We start from the raw sequence: 21,246 nt of genomic DNA, 5'->3' as shown, positions 1-21,246 counted from the left end.
GATGATCTTCTCCATGACCTTGCATACTATACACGTTAGTGATACAGGTCTGTAGTTTAGTGCCTCATGTCTGTCTCCCTTTTTAAAAATTGGGACTACATTTGCCATCTTCCATACCTCAGGGAGTTGCCCAGTTTCAAATGATGTGTTGAAGATCTTTGTTAATGGCACGCACAATATCTCTGCTCCCTCTTTAAGGACCCGCGGAGAGATGTTGTCTGGTCCCACCGCCTTTGAGGTGTCAAGTTCGCACTGCAGCTTCTTCACCTCCTCCTTGGTTATATGTACCTCATCCAGCACTTGCTGGTGTACCCCCCTGTTCTGATTTCCTGGAGTCCTACTGGTTTCCACTGCAAATACTTCTTTAAATCTCGCGTGTGTGTGTGTGTGTGTGTGTGTGTGTGTGTGTGTGTGTGTGTGTGTGTGTGTGTGTGTGTGTGTGTGTGTGTGTGTGTGTGTGTGTGTGTGTGTGTGTGTGTGTGTGATTTTCTACTAGTGAATAACTACCGTGAGTACACTAAAACATAAGACAGTAAGTTTTAAGGGCCCAAGACTGTTCAACTGCCTCCCGGCACACATAACAGGGATTACCAATAGAACCCTGGCTGTCTTCAAGAGAGAATGAGACAGACACCTAAAGTTAGTGCCTGACTAGCCGGGCTGTGGTTCATACGTTGAATCGCGTACAGCCAGCCAACAGCAACAACTTGGTTGATCAGGCCGTGATCCACGGGGAGACCTGGTTATGAACCAGGCCGCGGCAGCGTTGACCCCGGAACAACCTCCGGTATTTAATAAATTCTATACACAAATAACCTGCACATAGAAGAGAGGAGCTTACGACGACGTTTCGGTCCGACTTGGACCATTTACAAAGTCGCACTAACGAGAAGTAGAGCAGGACGGGTATATATAGGCAGGAAGAGGTAGTGGTAGTAGTAGTAGTAGTAGTAGTAGTAGTAGTAGTAGTAGTAGTAGTAGTAGTAGTAGTAGTAGTAGTAGTAGTAATAGTAGTGGTAGTAGTAGTAATAGTAGTAGTAGTAGTGGTAGTAGTAGTAGTAGTAGTAGTAATAGTAGTAGTAGCAGTGGTAGTAGTAGTAGTAGTAGAAGTAGTAGTAGTAGTAGTAGTAGTAGTGGTAGTAGTAGTAATAGTAGCAGTAGTAGTAGTAGTAGTAGTAGTAGTAATAATAGTGGTAGTAGTAGTAGTAATAGTAGTAGTAGCAGTGGTAGTAGTAGTAGTAGTAGTAGAAGTAGTAGTAGTAGTAATAGTGGTAGTAGTAGTAATAGCAGTAGTAGTAGTGGTAGTAGTAGTAGTAGTAGTGGTAGTAGTAGTAGTAGTAGTAGTGGTAGTAGTAGTAATAGCAGTAATAGTAGTGGTAGTAGTAGTGACAAATACAAAGTCAAATACAAAGAAAGGGGAGCACTGCAAGGGAGCTAGGTGCCCACAAGGGAGCTAGGTGCCCACAAGGGAGCTAGGTGCCCACAAGGGAGCTAGGTGTCCACAAGGGAGCTAGGTGCCCACAAGGGAGCTAGGTGTCCACAAGGGAGCTAGGTGCCCACAAGGGAGCTAGGTGCCCACAAGGGAGCTAGGTGCCCACAAGGGAGCTAGGTGCCCACAAGGGAGCTAGGTGCCCACAAGGGAGCTAGGTGCCCACAGAGAGACAGCAAGAACACAGAGGTGGGGGGAGGGGAAATAATGAAATAAATAATGAAGGAACAGAAACACAAGACAGAAGAAAGAAAGACAACCCAGAAGAGAAAAAGGGAAAGAGGAAAGGGAGAGAGGGAGAAGAAGAGAAAAGGAGGAATCAGGTTAAGTCGCGGGTGTTCTGAAGTTTGGAGCATTTTACAATGTAGTGGAAGAGGAAGGCATCTACAGAGACGAAGTCAGGACTAAGATTCATACAAGGAAAGTTGTGTATTAGAGAGGATTCAACCAGACGGCGACTGTTAAAGTTGGAAGTAGGGAAGACAGTTTTAGCAGAAGACCAGTCAATAGGATGGCTGTGATCTCTGACGTGACTGAAAAGAGCATTGTTAGTGTCGGCAAGCCTAACACTATTTTTGTGCTCCCTAAGTCTGTCAGAAAGAGATCGACCAGTTTCTCCAAAGTATTGAAGAGGACATGAGGAGCAAGAAATAGAGTAGACACCAGGAACATCTGTAGAGGGAGGAGAGGTATGAACGAGATTAGTGCGAAGTGTTAGTCTGGCGGAAAGTAAGCTTGATGTCTAAGGGACGGAGAGAATTGTTGAGATTAGAAAGACCGGAAATGTAGGGAAGGCAGAGGACAGAAGAGTTCCCAGGAGTAGAGAGTTTGGGAGAGAAGAAATTACGTTTAACACGTGAGAGGTCAGAGTCTATGAAATGGGAAGGGTGACCAAGGCGGGACAACGGATATGAAGAGTGGAAATTTCTGCTGGAAAGAACTGAGGATCACAGATGCGGAGGGCACGGAGAAAGAGGGAGATAAGAACACTTTTCTTGACAGGGTAAGCATGATAGGAAAAGTAGTGAATTTACATGCCACTGTGCATAGGTTTGCGGTAAACGGAAAAGGAAGAACCTGTATCTGAGCGGTGGACATGGACATCAAGGAAAGGAAGCAAGGAAGCAAGGAATCTAATTCTTTGCATATGTAAACACGCAAGATAACGAAATGAAGTCTAACATTGTAACTCATCTCGGTTTTGATGCTTCGCTCCACGATGATGCTTATTCAAGGTAACGTGGCATTGAGAAGAATAATGATGTCAGTATAATGGGAAGTTGTTATATTTTTATAGATAATTCCAGACTGTCGATGCCAGTTTTTGTATATACAGTTATTGTCACCAAGGGCAAGGACAAGTTGGCCACTTGTAGTTCGGGGAAGGAGTCAGCCCCCTGGAAATAAGTCTCTTTGTCTGACGTTTTTGGGGTTATCTTAGGTAATCTGCACATATGCTGATATGTATGATAATTTATGCAACTGCATCTATGTGTACCTGTACCCAAATAAACTCAGCTCACACACTGAAGTCCGTGGTTCGATTCCCTGTTCGGGTGGAACCATTAGGACGTGTTTCCTTAAGACACCTGCTGTCCATGTTCACCTATCACATACCCGTATCACTGTCACCCTTAAACACCCCACCACGGCGTGCAGAGCAGAAAAGTAATGTGAAAATCAGGTTTCGTGGCACTCAGATTGCAGGTAGGATACAGGCAGGATGACAGTACAGTGTACCTGTAGGGCATGTGGAAAAAATCCTTGGAAAAATATCCAGGATCACATGCAACCAGTGTTTTTCCAAACGCCATGTCTCTTGTGCAAGAGTAAACACTGCTTCTGTAAATGACATTCAACTAGCAAGGTGTTTCTGGATTTGCGATATGGTTATGGAACTTTGGACAGGTAACATGAAAGTACTCAGGGGGTTTAGTTAGTTTAATATCTTTATTATGCACCCCATACCCATCCTGTGGGCGGTAGTCAAAAGATTACAAAGGTACATAATGGGTCCAGTGACTGGACCCCAAAGTTATGATAGCTGAACTAGTTACAAAGGTAATGAACTCCAGGTAGATCTGGTAACAATCATGGCAAGTTACAGAGGTAATGAATCAGCCTCACTCCCATACATGGTTACAGTCATGAACAAATTACAAAGTAATGAACCACTGATACGTCCACACCTGGTCACAATTGTAATGAGTTATAAATACAAATATTAAGTGGGTCAGGAGGGTAATCAATAATAAACATGAAAACAAAAAAGGAACTCTTGGATAGTCTACCCAAGATATATAGAACATGGGAGGACGGGAGAGTTAAACATACAGGACACCCATGCTACAACAGATGACTCGAAAATAGATACCCACTTAAAACAATACAGGAAACTAAAACAACAGCCAGCTCAGCCCCCAGCCCCTAGTGCTGCTTCAGACTCAGCCCCCAGCCTTAGTGCTGATTCAGACTCAGCCCCATCCCTACTGCTGATCCAGACTCAGCCCCCATCCCTAGTGCTGATCCAGGCTCAGCTATAGTCTCTACCACAGGCACCACTACAGCCTTAAAAAAAATCCACAATAACACAAAACCCATTACAAAACCCATTACAGATGTAGAAGAGGAAGAGTCCTCTGAGGAAAATGTTGGCTTACTTCTAGAAACAGCTGATGGTGGTGTTGTCTCTGGCTTGGTTACTGAAAATAATAGTGCAGTTCTAGAAACTGCATAAATTAAGAATGCATCTACCACAAATTTTAGCCAAAAAAAAAGCAAAAATGGTGCATATTTTATGCTTGAGACATCTGCAATTTTGAGCATCTCAAAATATGCCGTGACCTCCTGTTACTAAAGGAGTGCGTCGTTCTACCTCCTGCAAATTTGTCCACCTCCTCAAAAAATAATATTACAACACCAACTGCCCCGCATAACATTTAAAAGGACCAGGAGGCACAGACCTCATAAAATAAGCCATAGTAGTTACGACAACCCCACTCCAAGCGATTTTTTAGTGTCAGTAAACGAAGAAACCCTGGACTGGAGGCACAGCCAGTGGCCCGCCATGGCCCTCCAGAATCACAACTATTAATGCCAATAACAAAATTACCCCAACAAACTCACAGTACAACTTCATTTATATTTGCTAATATACAGGGCCTTAAGCCATCTACGTAAAATAAAATACGTGTCATCAATGGACTTCTAGAGAAGTCAAATGCGATGTTTGCAGCTTTCACAGAGACCCCACACAAAAGATTATTTTGGATAACAGGATACAACTTTCTTACATGCAATACAAAGAACAGGCAATAAGGGGGGTGTCGGCTCATTTCCACAGTTGCTAAAGACCACTAATGATGTAGTTAAGCTCTAATAATAAAGATTAAGAACCAAAACTTACTCATCATGGTTGTATATAAGCCACCAGATGCAACCTCCCAAATGTTCAAGGAACAATTATTGAAAATTGATTACTTTCTGGAAAACCTTCCAGCCTCAGTCTATGACGTATAAAATGGAAGAATGTAGCAAATAATGTTATAACAGAGAATGTTCCCGGAGGCAGCTCAGATGAAAAGTCACATACACGAGATGCTGAATCTCCACAATAAATACACCCTAAGTTTATAGATAGTGGAGCCAACAAGACTGGAAAACACATTGACCTTATTTTCACAATTAATGAGGATCTGGTAAGAAACATAACAATATCAAAAACAACTAATTCGGCTCATAATTTAACCTCAAATAAAGCGTGAAGCTGATATATTAAAATAACGAAAATATTGAAAAAAAATCGACAAAATGCCAGTGTTGGTCGGTCCTCAGCTGAAGTTTCCCGGAGCTGCCGACACTGACGCCCCCCCCATCCCCACTACCTCAGTCCCGTTACCCTCCTATGGTGAAAGTTGACCCTCCAGAACCTCCTCCATTGAAGATCTCATTTCCCCTGAACCCCCAACCCTTCGAGAACACCCTCCCTCTGAACCCCCTCTCTCCTCCTGAACCCCCTCTCCCTCCGAGACCGGCCTCTCTCCTCCGAACCCACTCCCACTCTTCCCTCAGTACCCTCTCTCTCCTCCAGAGCCAACTTTCTCTCTTTCACCTAGGATTCTCTCTCTCTCTCTCTCTCTCTCTCTCTCTCTCTCTCTCTCTCTCTCTCTCTCTCTCTCTCTCTCTCTCTCTCTCTCTCTCTCTCTCACTCTCCTTTAAATGTAAAACCAGCAGCTTAGATATGAAACAAGATTCCGACGTAACGCAAAAGCAGGATTCCTTACTTCATTGCCTACTCCAAGTACTAAAATATCCAAGTTACGGTCCTACGTTCTGTTTGGCTTGAAGTATACAGCAGACTGTACAAGAGTTAGGCATTGTTGCTTTGATTGTGGCTTTAATAATTGCCGAAGTACCTGTAGAGACCTCGGTGAACTTTTAGAAGAATCTTTTGACATTAACAATTTAATGGGATTTTCAAATGATAATGTTTATATAGACTTGGTTTGACAATATTTGTTTTATTCTTGCTGGTAATTTTTATTGTTTGCTAATTTACCCTTATTTTTATTGTTTACAAGAGCACTGAATGCCAAAAAGCTCTTCATAATTCAAACTACCTCCCTGCTCACCTAGCAGGAAAAAATATATAACTGAGAGTCATTCAACTGTTGTGGGTTGTATTCTGAGGAAAATGAAACTGAAGTGAGTAATGAACTCCAGATTTACTAAAATCATACATCGGCCACAGCCAATGTGTAAGAAACTCTAGTCCTACTGGAAGGATTAAAGTAATCAGCAAAAAGTATTCGCACTTTAATGTGTATCTAATAAAAGTAATTGCAAAAAAAATATCTCCTACCCCCAAGTATATTTACATCCCTAGACTACTGTCAGCTACTCACCTGCACGACTCTTTCTTCCAGAGAGTTGCTCACCAACCTGGCCAGGTGAAAGCACCCAAAACCGAGACGAGACTCCGAGTTACCACTGTTGCCACTACCCTTCCAGTGTGTGTTTGAGACAGTGGTGAGTGGCAGCGTAGGTAGCACCAGCAGGAGTTCTGGCAACGGGACATTCCCGGCACTGTACTAGTAATTTCTGGGTCTTCACTGCTGAAATGTTTATTAGTGATAGACACAACAAGAGGGAGTATCTTGTTTACTACACCGGGTGGAAAATGACTGCCTAAACATTATCTTTCATTGTAATACGCAGAAAGTTATTAATATTTTTACTAGGAGAGTCATGTTTACGTGAGCGAAAAGTGACTTTTTTCATCATAAAATAAAACTGGGGAATCTCTGGCACCCTGACTGAAGCGTCCAACTCTCCCCTGGGGAGTCTCTGCCACCCTGACTGAAGCGTCCAACTCTTCCCTGGGGAGTCTCTGCCACCCTGACTGAAGCGTCCACCTCTCTCCTGGGGAGTCTCTGCCAACCTGACTGAGACGTCCACCTCTCCCCTGGGGAGTCTCTGCCACCCTGACTGAAGCGTCCACCTCTCCCCTGGGGAGTCTCTGCCACCCTGACTGAAGCGTCCACCTCTCCCCTGGGGAGTCTCTGCCACCCTGACTGAAGCGTCCACCTCTCCCCTGGGGAGTCTCTGCCACCCTGACTGAAGCGTCCACCTCTCCCCTGGGGAGTCTCTGCCACCCTGTCTGAAGCGTCCACCTCTCCCCTGGGGAGTCTCTGCCACCTTGACTGAAGCGTCCACCTCTCCCTTGGGGAGTCTCTGCCACCCTGACTGAGGCGTCCACCTCTCCCCTGGGGAGTCTCTGCCACCCTGACTGAAGCGTCCACCTCTTCCCTCGTGTTACACTGAATTAATAAACAACGAATCGGTGAAAGCCAGTAAAAAATCATTGTCCTCTGTGTCACTGCTTCCATTTTTAACACATCATCCACAGCTACTAATTAGAATGCTAAATGGAATCAAGATCTTTAAAAATTATTGAAAACATTAAACAAATATAAATTTTAAGAAACTATGAGAAAATGGGATACATAAAGTCGGATTCAGGAAAAAACTCGTTTACACGAGAGCTGTTGTGAAAGCTACCAAGAAAGCATACAATGACACTCTATCAGGAGTTTGTGGAAATTTTAGTGCACAACGTCTGTACTTGATCAAGTCTGGACCATATACAGTTCGAGCGACAGAGGCAGTAAGGCAGCAAGCTAAACGCTGGAACGTCAGGCCAGAGAGAGAGAAACAGTTGTTTAGTGATCAGGGAAACGCCATTTACTGAGTCCCTCGCCCGAGAAGACTCAGTGTACCGTAAGTAACCTACTTCTGCACCACCGTCGTGTTATACTGTGACCATTGTTGTGTTATACTGTGACCATCGTTGTGTTGTACTGTGACCATTGTTGTGTTTTACAGTGACCACCGTTGTGTTATACTGTGACCACCGTCGTGTTATACTGTGACCACCGTTGTGTTATACTTTGACCACTGTCGTGTTATACTGTGACCACCGTTGTGTTATACTGTGACCACTGTCGTGTTATACTGTGACCACCGTCGTGTTATACCGTGACGGTACTGCAGTTAAGTTAGACGTGAACAAGTCTTGTACCTCTGCCGGAACGGGTTTCACTTATTTCCGCTTAGCCCATAAAGCTGATCAGAAAAGCTGCAAGAAATTGTTGTAAGGCGACAAGAAAGCATTTTTTCTCATTTGTCATGCGTGTTTGTTGTGTATATCTGATTGTCATATCTGTCATGTATGTCTGATACATGCTTGTCATGTCTTTCAGCCGTCCAGGGAACAGTATACGTAAATGTATATTAATATTCACCTTAAAGGAACCGCTGTGATAAGTTATGGTAGGAATTTATATTCATCTACAAAGCTGTCATAAGTGTGTTTGTATTATATGAATGAAATGAAGATGACTAGACTGAGTCAGTGACCGTAAAGAGCTACAATAACGGTAGCTACTTCCTCCCTCCTGCTTGCTAGCATCCTATCTCTGGAACATCGAACGCAATTGTTCCATGATGTATACACACAGACACTATATATATATATATATATATATATATATATATATATATATATATATATATATATATATACATATATATATATATATATATATATATATATATATATATATATATATATATATATATATATATATATATATATATATATATATATCGTGCCGAATATGTAAAACTGGTCAATTAGCAAGAACTTATTTAAAATTAGATTCTTTCTAAAATTTTCTCTTATATGTTTAAAGATATATATTTTCACTAATGTTAATGTAAAAAAAATTAATTTTGCACCAAAAAAAATTAGAGAACTTACCTAACCTTATTATAACAAGAACAATTTATTTTAGCCTAACCCAACTAAATACATTTTACATTTGTTTACAGTAATTTAATACTAAACAAACACAGTGAAATATATTTTTTTCGTTAGGTTTAGAATGATTTTGGCGAAATTATTGCATACACAAATTTTCACTTGTCCTATATGGCAAGATGAACGTTGCTATTTAAGCCAAGATCGCAAATTCTGCCTATTCAGCACGACATATGTATATATATATATATATATATATATATATATATATATATATATATATATATATATATATATATATATATATATAATAATAATAATAATAATAATAATAATACGTCATATCTGCACTGTATTTCCGGCAGGCAAGATGGTGTGGTGCGGCAGAATGCGAGTATGGTGGCTGATGATAGTGGCAGCGACGGTGGCACCTCAGAAGAACCAGGAAACCTTCCTGCAGGAGATGATGTCCGGCCTGAGAGAACTTCCAGTCATCGGCAATGTTTTACGGGCGGCCGTCCATCCCATCTACCGGCCCTTCATCAAGCAGTTTCAGTCCAGGATCACAAGCAGTCAGTTGATTTCTCAACGAGATGTGTTAATGTTCGCTTATTTTTTTTCCTTGCCAATTACATTTAAAAGAGTTTAACTAAGCATTTCTTTTATCCTCCACTTCAGGCATAAAGTAACTAAGTTTATTTAGGTTTATAGGGAATATGTACACTTGAAAGAATATATACGTACTTACCATCTTAGACTATACACGTATACCAAGATAAATACAAACCTACACTTAACGAATCCTATCGGATTGGTCTGGGATTCCCTCGCAACTTTGGTTTTAGAGACTCGTTTAGTATTTCTTTTCCCTCTTGTACATATCTCTTTTAATATTAGTTAGTAACCTGACTTTCCTCTTTTAATGCGCCTGCAAATTCCTTTCTTCTCTTTCAATTCATCCATTCTCGTCTCTATTCATTCACCTGGCATCATTTTTATGTGATCTAATTTCTCTTTGGGAAACATATGTTCTATGGGCAACTTGTACATCATTTACTAAAAACTAACCAGGTTATCTTAGTGCTAAAAAGGTGCTCCATTACCCCATTACAATCTGCCGAGGGACAATCTGCGACATATACCGCATTATTCTTGCTATTATACTTCTAGGCACTTCATTGATCTCTAGATTAATTACCAGGGTGTCATTGTCGACCGGTTATCCAGTGGAAGGTTTCGGTTAGATGACCAAAAGCTTCAGTGGCAGGTCATCATGAAACTAAGACCCGCGTCAAGAAACGCTTGTCCTTTTTCCTGACAAATCTTACTTAGCCTAACCTTGAAACTTAAACATTAACGATATAAAGTATGATTGGTGTAAATTTACCGACAATCAATAAGTAAATGAACACATCTGTAACGTTTAAATACTTATTTAGGTAACGTTTCTCTCGTCAAGATCTTTGTAAAGGCTCAGCCAGGTTTGACTAAGCTTCTAGCGAGCAAAACTTAGCCTAAATGTAGATTTAAATGTTCCAAATGTTCTTTTTATCAAAATTAATTTATGAAATGTTTCGTTGACGTGTATATACACTAAACTTTTCGACTACCTTCATACATTTCCCAGTCAAGATTTATCTCCCCATTATATAGGAGAGGGTGAGGATGAATTCAGCGAAGTATGTTATGAGGAGCTGGGCTGCCTACTTACACATGAGGATTTTTTCCACGCTATCCACCGACCACTCAACCTTCCTCCTAATACTCGGAAGGAGATCAACGTGGTATTCACAGTCCACACACGGGAGGACCGACAGGGCACCTCAGTGGAGGGTGTCAATATCAGTAAGGTTCTCAACACCTCCTTCAACCCCAAGAGAAAAACTAAGATTATTATACATGGATACCTGGAGACCAACACAGAAACATGGATGTGGGTAAATAAAAACACTTTAAATTCATTTTTTAATAATTGTGTAGTTTTCAACTCTTGAATATGATAGCTTTCTGCTTTTCTGTCCTTGTCTCATCCAAAAAGGTAATGCACAGTCCTTAATCTAGAGTCCAGACAGAAGTAGAAAGATAGTTCATCTCTGCAGATACCCTCTGGAGTTTACCTGGAGAGAGTTTCGGGGGTCAACGCCCCCGCGGCCCGGTCTGTGACCAGGCCTCCTCTGTGTGGACTCTCTGCTCTGTCTTTCCCATGTACTCCAAGATTGTACGACAAGCTATGAAAGAATAAGAGAAAGATCACTAGTATATGTACAACTTTTCCTACCAGGACATGGTTCGGGCCCTTTTGCTATACGACGACTTCAACGTGGTGACGGTGGACTGGTCTGGCGGGTCTCAGGCCCTATACTCTCAGGCCACAGCCAACACTAGAGTGGTGGGGCTCGAGGTCGCCCACTTAATTAACTGGCTCAAAGACAACGTTGGTCTTGACCCAACTGATGTCCACATAATAGGTCATTCACTTGGCTCTCACACTGCAGGTAGGTGTATCATACAAGCTACTGTCTTGACACACTACAGATAGGTACCTCATACAGATTACTCTCATGACACACTGCAGGAAGGTGCATTAAACATGTAGGTTACTATCTTTATACACTGCAGGAAGGTGCATCATACAAGTTTTTCTTACAAAAGGAGATTTTTGGTGAATCATGTTCCTGTAACCGCTGCAGCTTTGTACTAACTGCCACAGGGTATGCTGGAGAGAGGGTGTCCAAGCTGGGAAGGATCACCGGGTTAGACCCAGCTGAACCATTCTTCCAGTACATGCCACCCAGCGTCCGTCTGGACCCATCCGACGCTCTCTTTGTGGACGTTATCCACACTGACGCAGACTCCATCTTCAACCTGGGTGTTGGTATGTAGTGCACTCAAGTATGTGTTCTTTTTAATGGCTGAGAAAAAAATCACAAAATTGTGGATGGTTTATTTATTAACAAACTTTGTTATGATAAGATTAGGCATTGGTTATAAATGGTAGGGTCGTAACGACACGTTGTGGTTGTTTAGGACATTTATTAAAGGAAATGTTTCACCACAAGTGGTTTTTCAGTCCTGAGTGGTTTATTTAGTCCTGAGTGGCTTATTCAGTCCTGAGTGGCTTCTTAGTTCCGAGTGTTTTTTTCACTCTTGAAAAAACTTACTAAAGGTCACGTTTTGCAATGAATGGCGTCTTCACTAAATGAATTTAAACACATTAGTGAGATGTGACGAATGGTTTTGAAAAACCGACAAGTTGAATATCGAGACACTTATGCAACATATGGGAATCTTTATTCAGGAAACGTTTCGCCACACAGTGGCTTCATCAGTCCAATACAAAGAAGGTGTGAAGAGAGGAGGAGTTTGAGGTAATCAGTCCATCATCGACTCCAGGCTGAGGGACTGATTACCTCAAACTCCTCCTCTCTTCACACCTTCTTTGTATTGGACTAATGAAGCCACTGTGTGGCGAAACGTTTCCTGAATAAAGATTCCCATATGTTGCATAAGTGTCTCAATATTCCACATTAGTGAGAGTTCCCTTGGCAGTGGACCTCCAAAACATAGTTTATAAGTTGCTGATGAAACTGGGAGGTTCGTCATCATGAAGAAATCAACTACGGCTGTGCTGTGACGCCTGACCTACGATTTAGAGAGAAAACTTTGAACGATGTTTCAGCCCATCCTGGACTATTATCAAGTCCTGGACTTGATGATAGTCTAGAACTGCACGAAACGTCTAATATTTCTCTCTGTATTGTGGGTTACTTGTTAAGTGTTCCATCCACAATATTGTTTCAGCCACCGTACTGTTCCATCCACAATATTGTTCCAGCCACCGTACTGTTCCAGCCACAGTAATGTTCCAGCCACCGTACTGTTCCATCCACAATATTGTTCCAGCCACCGTACTGTTCCATTCACAATATTGTTCCAGCCACCGTACTGTTCCAGCCACAGTATTGTTCCAGCCACCGTACTGTTCCATCCACAATATTGTTCCAGCCACCGTACTGTTCCATTCACAATATTGTTCCAGCCACCGTACTGTTCCAGCCACAGTAATGTTCCAGCCACCGTACTGTTCCATCTACAATATTGTTCCAGCCACCGTACTGTTCCATCCACAATATTGTTCCAGCCACCGTACTGTTCCAGCCACAGTATTGTTCCAGCCACCGTACTGTTCTATCCACAGTATTGTTCCAGCCACCGTACTGTTCCAGCCACAGTATTGTTCCAGCCATGGTACTGTTCCAGCCACGAAATTGCGGCTTATTCTTCATGGTTCTGCTATGGATTCTTAAAAGTCAGGTTGTTATGCAACAGAACAGGAGAAACCAACTTTGTTTTCATGTTGCCGATTTATCAGAGCCACAAAGCCTATTGTGGGAATGTTGTTCTCCATTATGGTCCTAAATTCCCAGGTCCGCAAGCAAGAATTTCATTATCACAGAAAGCCACTTGCTTGCTTCATTACAGGATAATGCTAGTAGTAAGTATAAGTATTAGTGAGTATTATAAACTCGCTGACAGTCTAGCTGAGCTCAGGTGTGTTTCCGCAGGTTATGGGTTAAGGCAACCAGTAGGTCACCTTGACTTTTACCCCAACGATGGTCGGAGTCAACCCGGTTGTGACTCCCTCAGTCGCGTCCCCCTGACGGCTCTTACTGACGGCCTCAGCCTCTACGAAGGTCAGTCACGATTTTTTTTTACTTTAAGGTCGCACCGTCGTAAAAAATTCCTAATGTTCTAGATTAACACACATTAAAACACCAGGAATAATTTTACAATAAACTACATCTAATTTTTTCTATATATATATATATATATATATATATATATATATATATATATATATATATATATATATATATATATATATATATATATATATATAGTGTGTTATATAAATACATTTTACAAGGAAAGGAAATATATTTTTACTGAATTAACACATCCAAGATAATATAGCTAATGTTATATAGTTTAGTATTGTTGCACTACTCTTCGCTATGTAATTAATTAATTTTGTGATCTTCTTCACTAACTGGTGGCCGCTTCCTGCAGGTCTGGACGCTGCACAGAAGGAGCTGGTGGCGTGCAACCATTTCCGGGCCCCCAAGCTCTTTACTGACTCTATCCTCTCCCCCTGTCCCTACATGGCCTTCCAGTGTTCCTCATACAAGCTCTACCTGAAGGTGAGCACTTGAAGCGTTGTTGATTTGTCCTTTTACAATTGCCATATTACTTAGTCGTGTTAGTTGATAATATTCTGTATCAAGCACGACAACTGTTGGAATTTCCAAGAATGTTGATTTGAAGGAAATGCCATGTAAGAAATGTTCTGTCGTGTTGAGCTAAGGCAGTAATGACCAGTAATAAGTTAGTGAGAAGACAGAAGACCCGGGTAATCATGAGGCAAGAAACTGTTGTTTAGGATTAGCTACATGAAATTAAGAACATGCAACGAGACAGTATAATGATATGAATCTTACATACCATACTGCTGGATCACTAATTCAGGAAACACCTTTCACAGTGGTCACAGAAACTGTGTCTGGTTCTGTGAGTTCCACTCCTGCAGCCTCACCAGGCTTACATGGTGACTGCCTGATCAGCTTGGCTGTCGGGCTGCCAGTTCGATTCCCACACGATTCCTCTCTCCTCCTAATGTGAAAAGTCCTTAGTGTTGAGGAAGGCCTCTTCTGTTCTCGACAGGTACCCATTTGTAAAACAAATGACAAATAGAAGAACTAGTATTTTTAATTAAAGCAAAACTGGCGGAACTCCAGCTTCGACATTGTCCCATTTCTTTGACTCACGAAATCGTAATGACGCGATTGCAGACAAACCATGGAACGGGTGGGGCTTGAAGCCATGGTGAGTGAGTCGTAAAATTTCAGACCATTGCGTAAGCCACTAGGCCACCTGATTCATTCATACGATTCACTGGCCATGGGTTAAAATCCCACCCGTTCCATGTTTTTTTTTTTTTTAGGTATAAGAAGAGTTGAAGTATTTATGCTTTTACTACGTCAATTTGGTTATTATTTTTCACTCTGTCCCTAATCAGGGAAAGTGTGTGAGCTGTGGGAAGGACGGAAGCCGCTGTGCTCGCCTGGGTCTTCACGCTGACAAGTGGCCAGGAAGAAATCAGAGCCATGTCGCCCTCTACCTTTCCACCGCCTCTGGGCCTCACTACTGTCGTAAGTCATTAAATGCTTCAGTTCCTTGCAGTTATTATGCTCGTATGGTTGTAAACACTGGCTGGAGACGTAAATAAGACACACACTGTGGGTTATGGTGTTTTACTGTGAAATCATTTTGTCCACCAGAGCCTTCAACATTTCACACAGAGAACAATAAGACATGTATTGATGCTCTCTGTGAGAATTAATAAAATCTCTGGTGAACGAAACGTCTTGACAATAAAATTCCAGGTAAAATATCCAGGTAAACTCCAGGTAAACACGCACTGTGTGTCTTATTTACATAGTGTCTCCATACGTTACCATTGTTTACATAGTGTCTCCATACGTTACCATTGTTTACATAGTGTCGCTATACGTTACCATTGTTTACATAGTGTCGCTATACGTTACCATTGTTTACATAGTGTCGCTATACGTTACCATTGTTTATCATTGACTGAAGATGTTAAAGAGACTTCTGTACTTGACCTAAGATTTTTAAAGCCGGGAAACTTCGAATAGTTTAGTTGTCAGGTTAGGACTAAAGGGAATAATTATTCAATATCATACATTAATTTACGTGAGCACAGGGGATGGGGATAATAAAAGAATATATTATATATGAGGAAAGGAAAAATAAGATATTTGAAGGATAATATAAGAAAACATAACAATGGTACCTCTCTCTCCCTTCCTCCAAATGGTTTTCTTTACGTCCTTGAGTTAATGCTTCAGTTTACGTTTATATTACATTATAACAATACCCATTTTCACTCTACATCATTGCTATGGCCTCACACAGGAAACATGGCCTCACACAGGGAACATGGCCTCACACAGGGAACATGGCCTCACACAGGGAACATGGCCTCACACAGGGAACATGGCCTCACACAGAGAACATGGCCTCACACAGCAAACATGGCCTCACACAGGGAACATGGCCTCACACAGTAAACATGGCCTCACACAGGGAACATGGCCTCACACAGTAAACATGGCCTCACACAGTAAACATGGCCTCACACAGGGAACATGGCCTCACACAGTAAACATGGCCTCACACAGGGAACATGGCCTCACACAGTAAACATGGCCTCACACAGGGAACATGGCCTCACACAGTAAACATGGCCTCACACAGTAAACATGGCCTCACACAGGGAACATGGCCTCACACAGTAAACATGGCCTCACACAGTAAACATGGCCTCACACAGTAACCATGACCACACAGAGAGAGAGATGACCCAGCTAGTCCCAGACTAACTGAGCCTATTCAGTATTGACCAGACACAATGTCCTGACACGACTCTGACTGACCTGATAATACTCTCTTATATCCCACATTATTCATCTTTCGTGCCTTTTTATTTTCGTGTTTTATTTATCTTACATTCATGGAAAGGAGCGCTAAATCCTTAAGAGTCACACAGCTCCTTGGGAAATAGGAGGCAACCAAATTCGATCCGTGGAAAAAAGGTGAAGATCAGTTTCTTGGATCAAGAGCTCCTCACCTCGCTTTAGGGGATATACTTTTTGATACAGTATTGTGAAATTTAAGTTCGTTTTTGTCCATCATTTCAATTCCTTCTCGTAATTTCAATATAAATATAAAACAGAGTGAAGACTGTATACAGTTCCTGTAGCAACAAATTATGATTTTGTATCTAAATTACATTCTCCTGGCTTCTGAGTAGGTTTTGATCCCTCTCAGTGTACCACTACCGGCTGATGTTGCATCTTGCTGATCCAGACAGAGTGGAAGGAACTCTTCGAGGCAAACTGAAGATCTCTCTTTTCGCTGACGATGGAAGTATCAAAAACTTTGATATCTCACCAGAGTAAGTGAATTCATAAATGAGAATTTCTTTTATTTGTACTTTGCTGTGTTGCTAAATTAACGTTATTTCCGTGTAATGATTTGTGATGGCACATGAATTCAGAATTTTCTGCCTTTCTTCAGAGAATTTCCCCTCTTATCTGAATAGCTCCTGAGGACGCACAAGAATGCTGAGGATCTAGAGCTAAAAATTTCCATTCCCATATGGCTTATTCTGCATGAAAGACTTTATTTGGTGTTTCAGAGCGGCCAGAACTTTCAGTCGTGGAAGAATGTACTATTTCTTTCTGAACCATCCGGAAGACTTGAGCGGTGCCAGAGAGGCTCTCGTCCACTGGACTTATGAAGCTGACATGTTCAACCCTTTGAGTTACTGTGTCATCTTCTGCGACACCAGCCTTCCCCTGGCCAGACTCACCCTCGCCAGTGTCGACCATCTGGCTGCTGGGTGAGACAATCACTTGTTGTCATCCACAACTCATCTTATTGTGATCTGACTTAAGTGATCACTAACAAAAATTCTATTTTAATTTGTCATTGTTGCTCAATGAAATAATAATAATAATAATAATAATAATAATAATAATAATAATAATAATAATAATAATTAATAATAATAATAATAATAATAATATTATTATTATTATTATTATTATTATTATTATTATTATTATTATTATTATTATTATTATTATTATTATTATTATTATTATTATTATTATTACCGGTTGCTACTAGACCCTCTCTCTCCCCGCTCCATGAGCTTTATGCACTAATCTCTTGTGAGGAAGAAAGTATATAAAATGACGTTATTACATCTAAAAACTAATATATATATATATACACGTCAATGACACAGGTCTATAGTTTAGTGCCTCTTTTCTGTCTCCTTTGGGATGTGTGTGTGTGTGTGTGTGTTGTTGTTGTTGTTGTTGTATTAGTAGAAAGATAAAATTACCAGGTTATCAGAGACAAACACGAAGTTCAAGTCACGATTAAAAAAAACGAGAGAATTTCTATAAGTAAGACTACTGCACTACTGTATGTGTGTCAACAGAGGCGTGGTTGGCAAGAGGAGAGATCATGAGTGGCAAGAAGCAGTGATGTGCCACCAGCAGGGACGCTCTGTGGTCACAGTGATGAGTGAGTCTACGGTGAAGGTAGTGTCATCAGCAGCCTGTCTAAACATCACTACCTCATCACACAGAAGTCATCACTCTCTCAACTACACCAGAGAGCTGCTGAATTCTGGCCTCGCCTCCCTCTCCTCTCTCTTCAACTTGAATCTGATAGCCAGATAAACGCAACAGGAGGGAGGGAGGAAGATCTCTGTGGTAGCAAGAGGGTGACCTCCTGGTTAATAGAGTGATGCATGGAGCAACAACAGGAAGAAAGGAGCCTAGAAGACCTATCTAGTAGGATGGAACAACAGGAAGCAGAGATTATCTGACATTATAATCTCAACATTAATCCCATCTTACGTGGATCTTTCATAGCATTATTTCATCACATCATTAAATATATTCTAAATTAATATTTTTGTTATGTTTTATACCAAGGTTTTGTTAAGCTTGTACACTGCATTAATAAAAGTTTTAAAATGATCGTCTTGGTTCATCCATTACTTCTCCACCAACACGGGTCTCGGGAGTCAGTTCACACTCAGGTTCCACATTGGAACGGTAATAGTTCTTGACTTATTTCCAAGTGGTTGTGTTTTGTTCGTCAGGAAAGGGGACAGTTTATTTTTTTTTTGAAGGTAAAAGGTCACATAAGCAGAGTTCTAAATACTTAGATTTGGGTTTCACTTTGCTAGTCAGAGATCACCATCCAGAATCACTGAGGATTACTCTCCTCTGTGACTACTTTTGTTGGGATCACTATATAAAAATGATAACCTGTGGCACTCCAGTTAAGTTATATAAATATGAAATCCTTTTTTTTTCTCCTCATGTTTTGCTAATGTCATTGTATTTTCTCTTATATTCTAGAGCTGTACAATATATATATGTATGAATGGTTTGAAAAACCGACAAGTTGAAGATTGAGACACTTATGCAGCATATATCTTTATTCAGGAAACGTTTATATCAGTATATATATATATATATATATATATATATATATATTCCAAATTACATCTCTTTTAGCACCTCCTAGTTCTCTGGCTCCATGCTAGCATGCTGGAAGAGATGTCTATATTTTTAATAACAAGATATAACGTAGGGCTGAGCTTTGAAATGAAGTAAGGTAGGATAACAGGCACGGCTCTTAGTCCGTAAATTCAATGGTCTCAAAAGACAAAATAGAGTGGTTAAAAACCACAAGCAAAATCTTGTAGGATAGTTATCTTCAGATTCCATCGCCTTCCCATTTCCCTCTCGCTATCTCTCTTTCTCTCTGCTTCTACCAACGTTATTCATCACATTCCAGCCTCACTAACCTGACGTTTTACTCTCCATCCTCCTGTGTGTCTGGTGAAAGCTGATAGCCTAGTTTTCCCTCTTCTGATGATTATAATTCCTTCATCTCCATAACACTGGGAGATGTGTCCTAACCTCCGTCTCACACATGCAAGTGTTATCATTACTAGTAATATAATCAGCAGACAGCGCTAAACAGACAGGGGTTATACAGCTCATGGGAGGGGAATGATAGATCCACTTCCCTAGATCAAAAGCCCCTCACCCTCTAGGCACCTTACTTGAGGAGTTCACGCACGTGCAGCTCTGCATTATGCGGGTACACACACCACTAAAGACTGACTTTGATTATCAAAGTGATCAGTGATGTTTTCTATTGACGTCCCACTTGTCTCCATGTTACTCCGGGTTAATGTCTCCACCATGTTACTCCAGGTTAATGCCTCCACCATGTTACTCCAGGTTAATGTCTCCACCATGTTACTCCAGGTTAATGTCTCCTCCATGTTACTCCAGGTTAATGCCTCCACCATGTTACTCCAGGTTAATGTCTCCACCATGTTACTCCAGGTTAATGTCTCCTCCATGTTACTCCAGGTTAATGTCTCCACCATGTTACTCCAGGTTAATGTCTCCACCATGTTACTCCAGGTTAATGCCTCCACCATGTTACTCCAGGTTAATGTCTCCACCATGTTACTCCAGGTTAATGTCTCCTCCATGTTACTCCAGGTTAATGTCTCCACCATGTTACTCCAGGTTAATGCCTCCACCATGCTACTCCAGGTTAATGACTCCATATTACTCCAGGTTAGTATCTTATGTTACTCCAGAGTAATGAACATCAAAATGGTATACAATACCGACAGGTTGTTAGGTAAGACACATATGCAACAGTTAGACAACTTTATTCCGAGAACTTTATTCGGAATAAAGTTGTCTAACTGTTGCATATGTGTCTTACCTAACACTCCAGAGTAATATCCCTCCATGTTACTTCAGATTAACTATACTAACGCTGTCTGGTTCACATATGTCGATCAAAAGTGGAACTTGTGGTAGTTAAGAACATAAGAATGTAGGAACACTGCAGAAGGCCTACTGGCCCATACGAGGGAGGTCCTTATCAAAACGACCTCTACCTAAAGCTACCCAACAAATAAATCCCGTACCCCATGACACCAATCAAACCCAGCCCCTCCCACTCATATATTTGTCCAGTCTCTTCTTAAAGCTACCCAAGGTCCTAGCCTCTATCACCCCACTGGGAAGACTGTTCCACGCATCTACAACTCTGTTAGAAAACCAGTACTTACCTATGTCCTTTCTAAATCTAAATTTATCCAACTTATATCCATTATTTCTGGTTCTTACCTGGTTCGACACCCTCAGTACTTTATTAATATCTCCCTTGTTTATGCCTGTCATCCACTTATACACTTCAATGATATCTCCCCTCATTCTACGCCTCTCCAGAGAGTGGAGATTTAAGGCTTTAAGTCTATCTTCATACGGGAGGTTCCTTACACAGTAAATCATTTCTCCGTAGTGTTTCTGTTACCTCTTCAGTGTGTATCTTGCCATTAATTTTGTGTCTATACCCAGTGTACCATTAAATCTAGCATCGTTCCTTTATATGGCCACCAGCTTGCATAGCTGGGCAAGGACGCTGATCATTCAGATTGTTGATAATCACCTCTGGATTCCTGGAGACTGAGAGGGGAGTTGGGTAGAGTAGTGTGTTAGAGATGCGGGTGTGGGTAGAGTGGTGAGTGTGATGAATGGTTTGAAAAACTGACAAGTTGAAGATTGAGACACTTATGCAGCATATGGGAATCTTTATTCAGGAAACGTTTCGCCACACAGTGACTTCATCAGTCCAATACAAAGAGGAAGGCGTAAGGAGAGGAGTATGAGGTAATCAGTCCCTCAACCTGGAGTCGATGTGTTCAGTCCATCAATCTTGTAGAATGTAC

General features: G+C 41.3%; 1 protein-coding gene across 3 annotated transcripts in view; it reads left to right on the top strand.

Moving 5' to 3' along the window:
* Nucleotides 1-6,388: 6,388 nt before the first annotated feature.
* The window catches only part of LOC128695853 (pancreatic triacylglycerol lipase), a 36,556-nt gene continuing 21,698 nt past the window's right edge, over nt 6,389-21,246 (top strand). The window contains exons 1-11 of one of the 3 annotated variants that reach the window (XM_070092885.1): nt 6,389-6,517; nt 9,176-9,382; nt 10,464-10,747; nt 11,092-11,305; nt 11,521-11,685; nt 13,376-13,504; nt 13,881-14,011; nt 14,887-15,019; nt 16,722-16,848; nt 17,092-17,295; nt 17,905-18,444. In XM_070092885.1, the coding sequence (XP_069948986.1) occupies nt 9,181-9,382; nt 10,464-10,747; nt 11,092-11,305; nt 11,521-11,685; nt 13,376-13,504; nt 13,881-14,011; nt 14,887-15,019; nt 16,722-16,848; nt 17,092-17,295; nt 17,905-18,148 (1,833 nt within the window). In that variant the 5' untranslated portion in view covers nt 6,389-6,517; nt 9,176-9,180 and the 3' untranslated portion in view covers nt 18,149-18,444. Of the gene's footprint in view, nt 6,518-6,852; nt 7,769-9,175; nt 9,383-10,463; nt 10,748-11,091; nt 11,306-11,520; nt 11,686-13,375; nt 13,505-13,880; nt 14,012-14,886; nt 15,020-16,721; nt 16,849-17,091; nt 17,296-17,904; nt 18,445-21,246 lie in introns of those variants that run through there. The other 2 variants (XM_070092884.1, XM_070092886.1) reach the window with 2 other exon arrangements.

The sequence above is a fragment of the Cherax quadricarinatus genome, chromosome 41, assembly GCF_038502225.1.
Source record: "Cherax quadricarinatus isolate ZL_2023a chromosome 41, ASM3850222v1, whole genome shotgun sequence".
In the NCBI taxonomy this organism is placed as follows: Eukaryota; Metazoa; Arthropoda; class Malacostraca; order Decapoda; family Parastacidae; genus Cherax; species Cherax quadricarinatus.
This window is presented reverse-complemented; position numbering and strand designations above follow the sequence as displayed.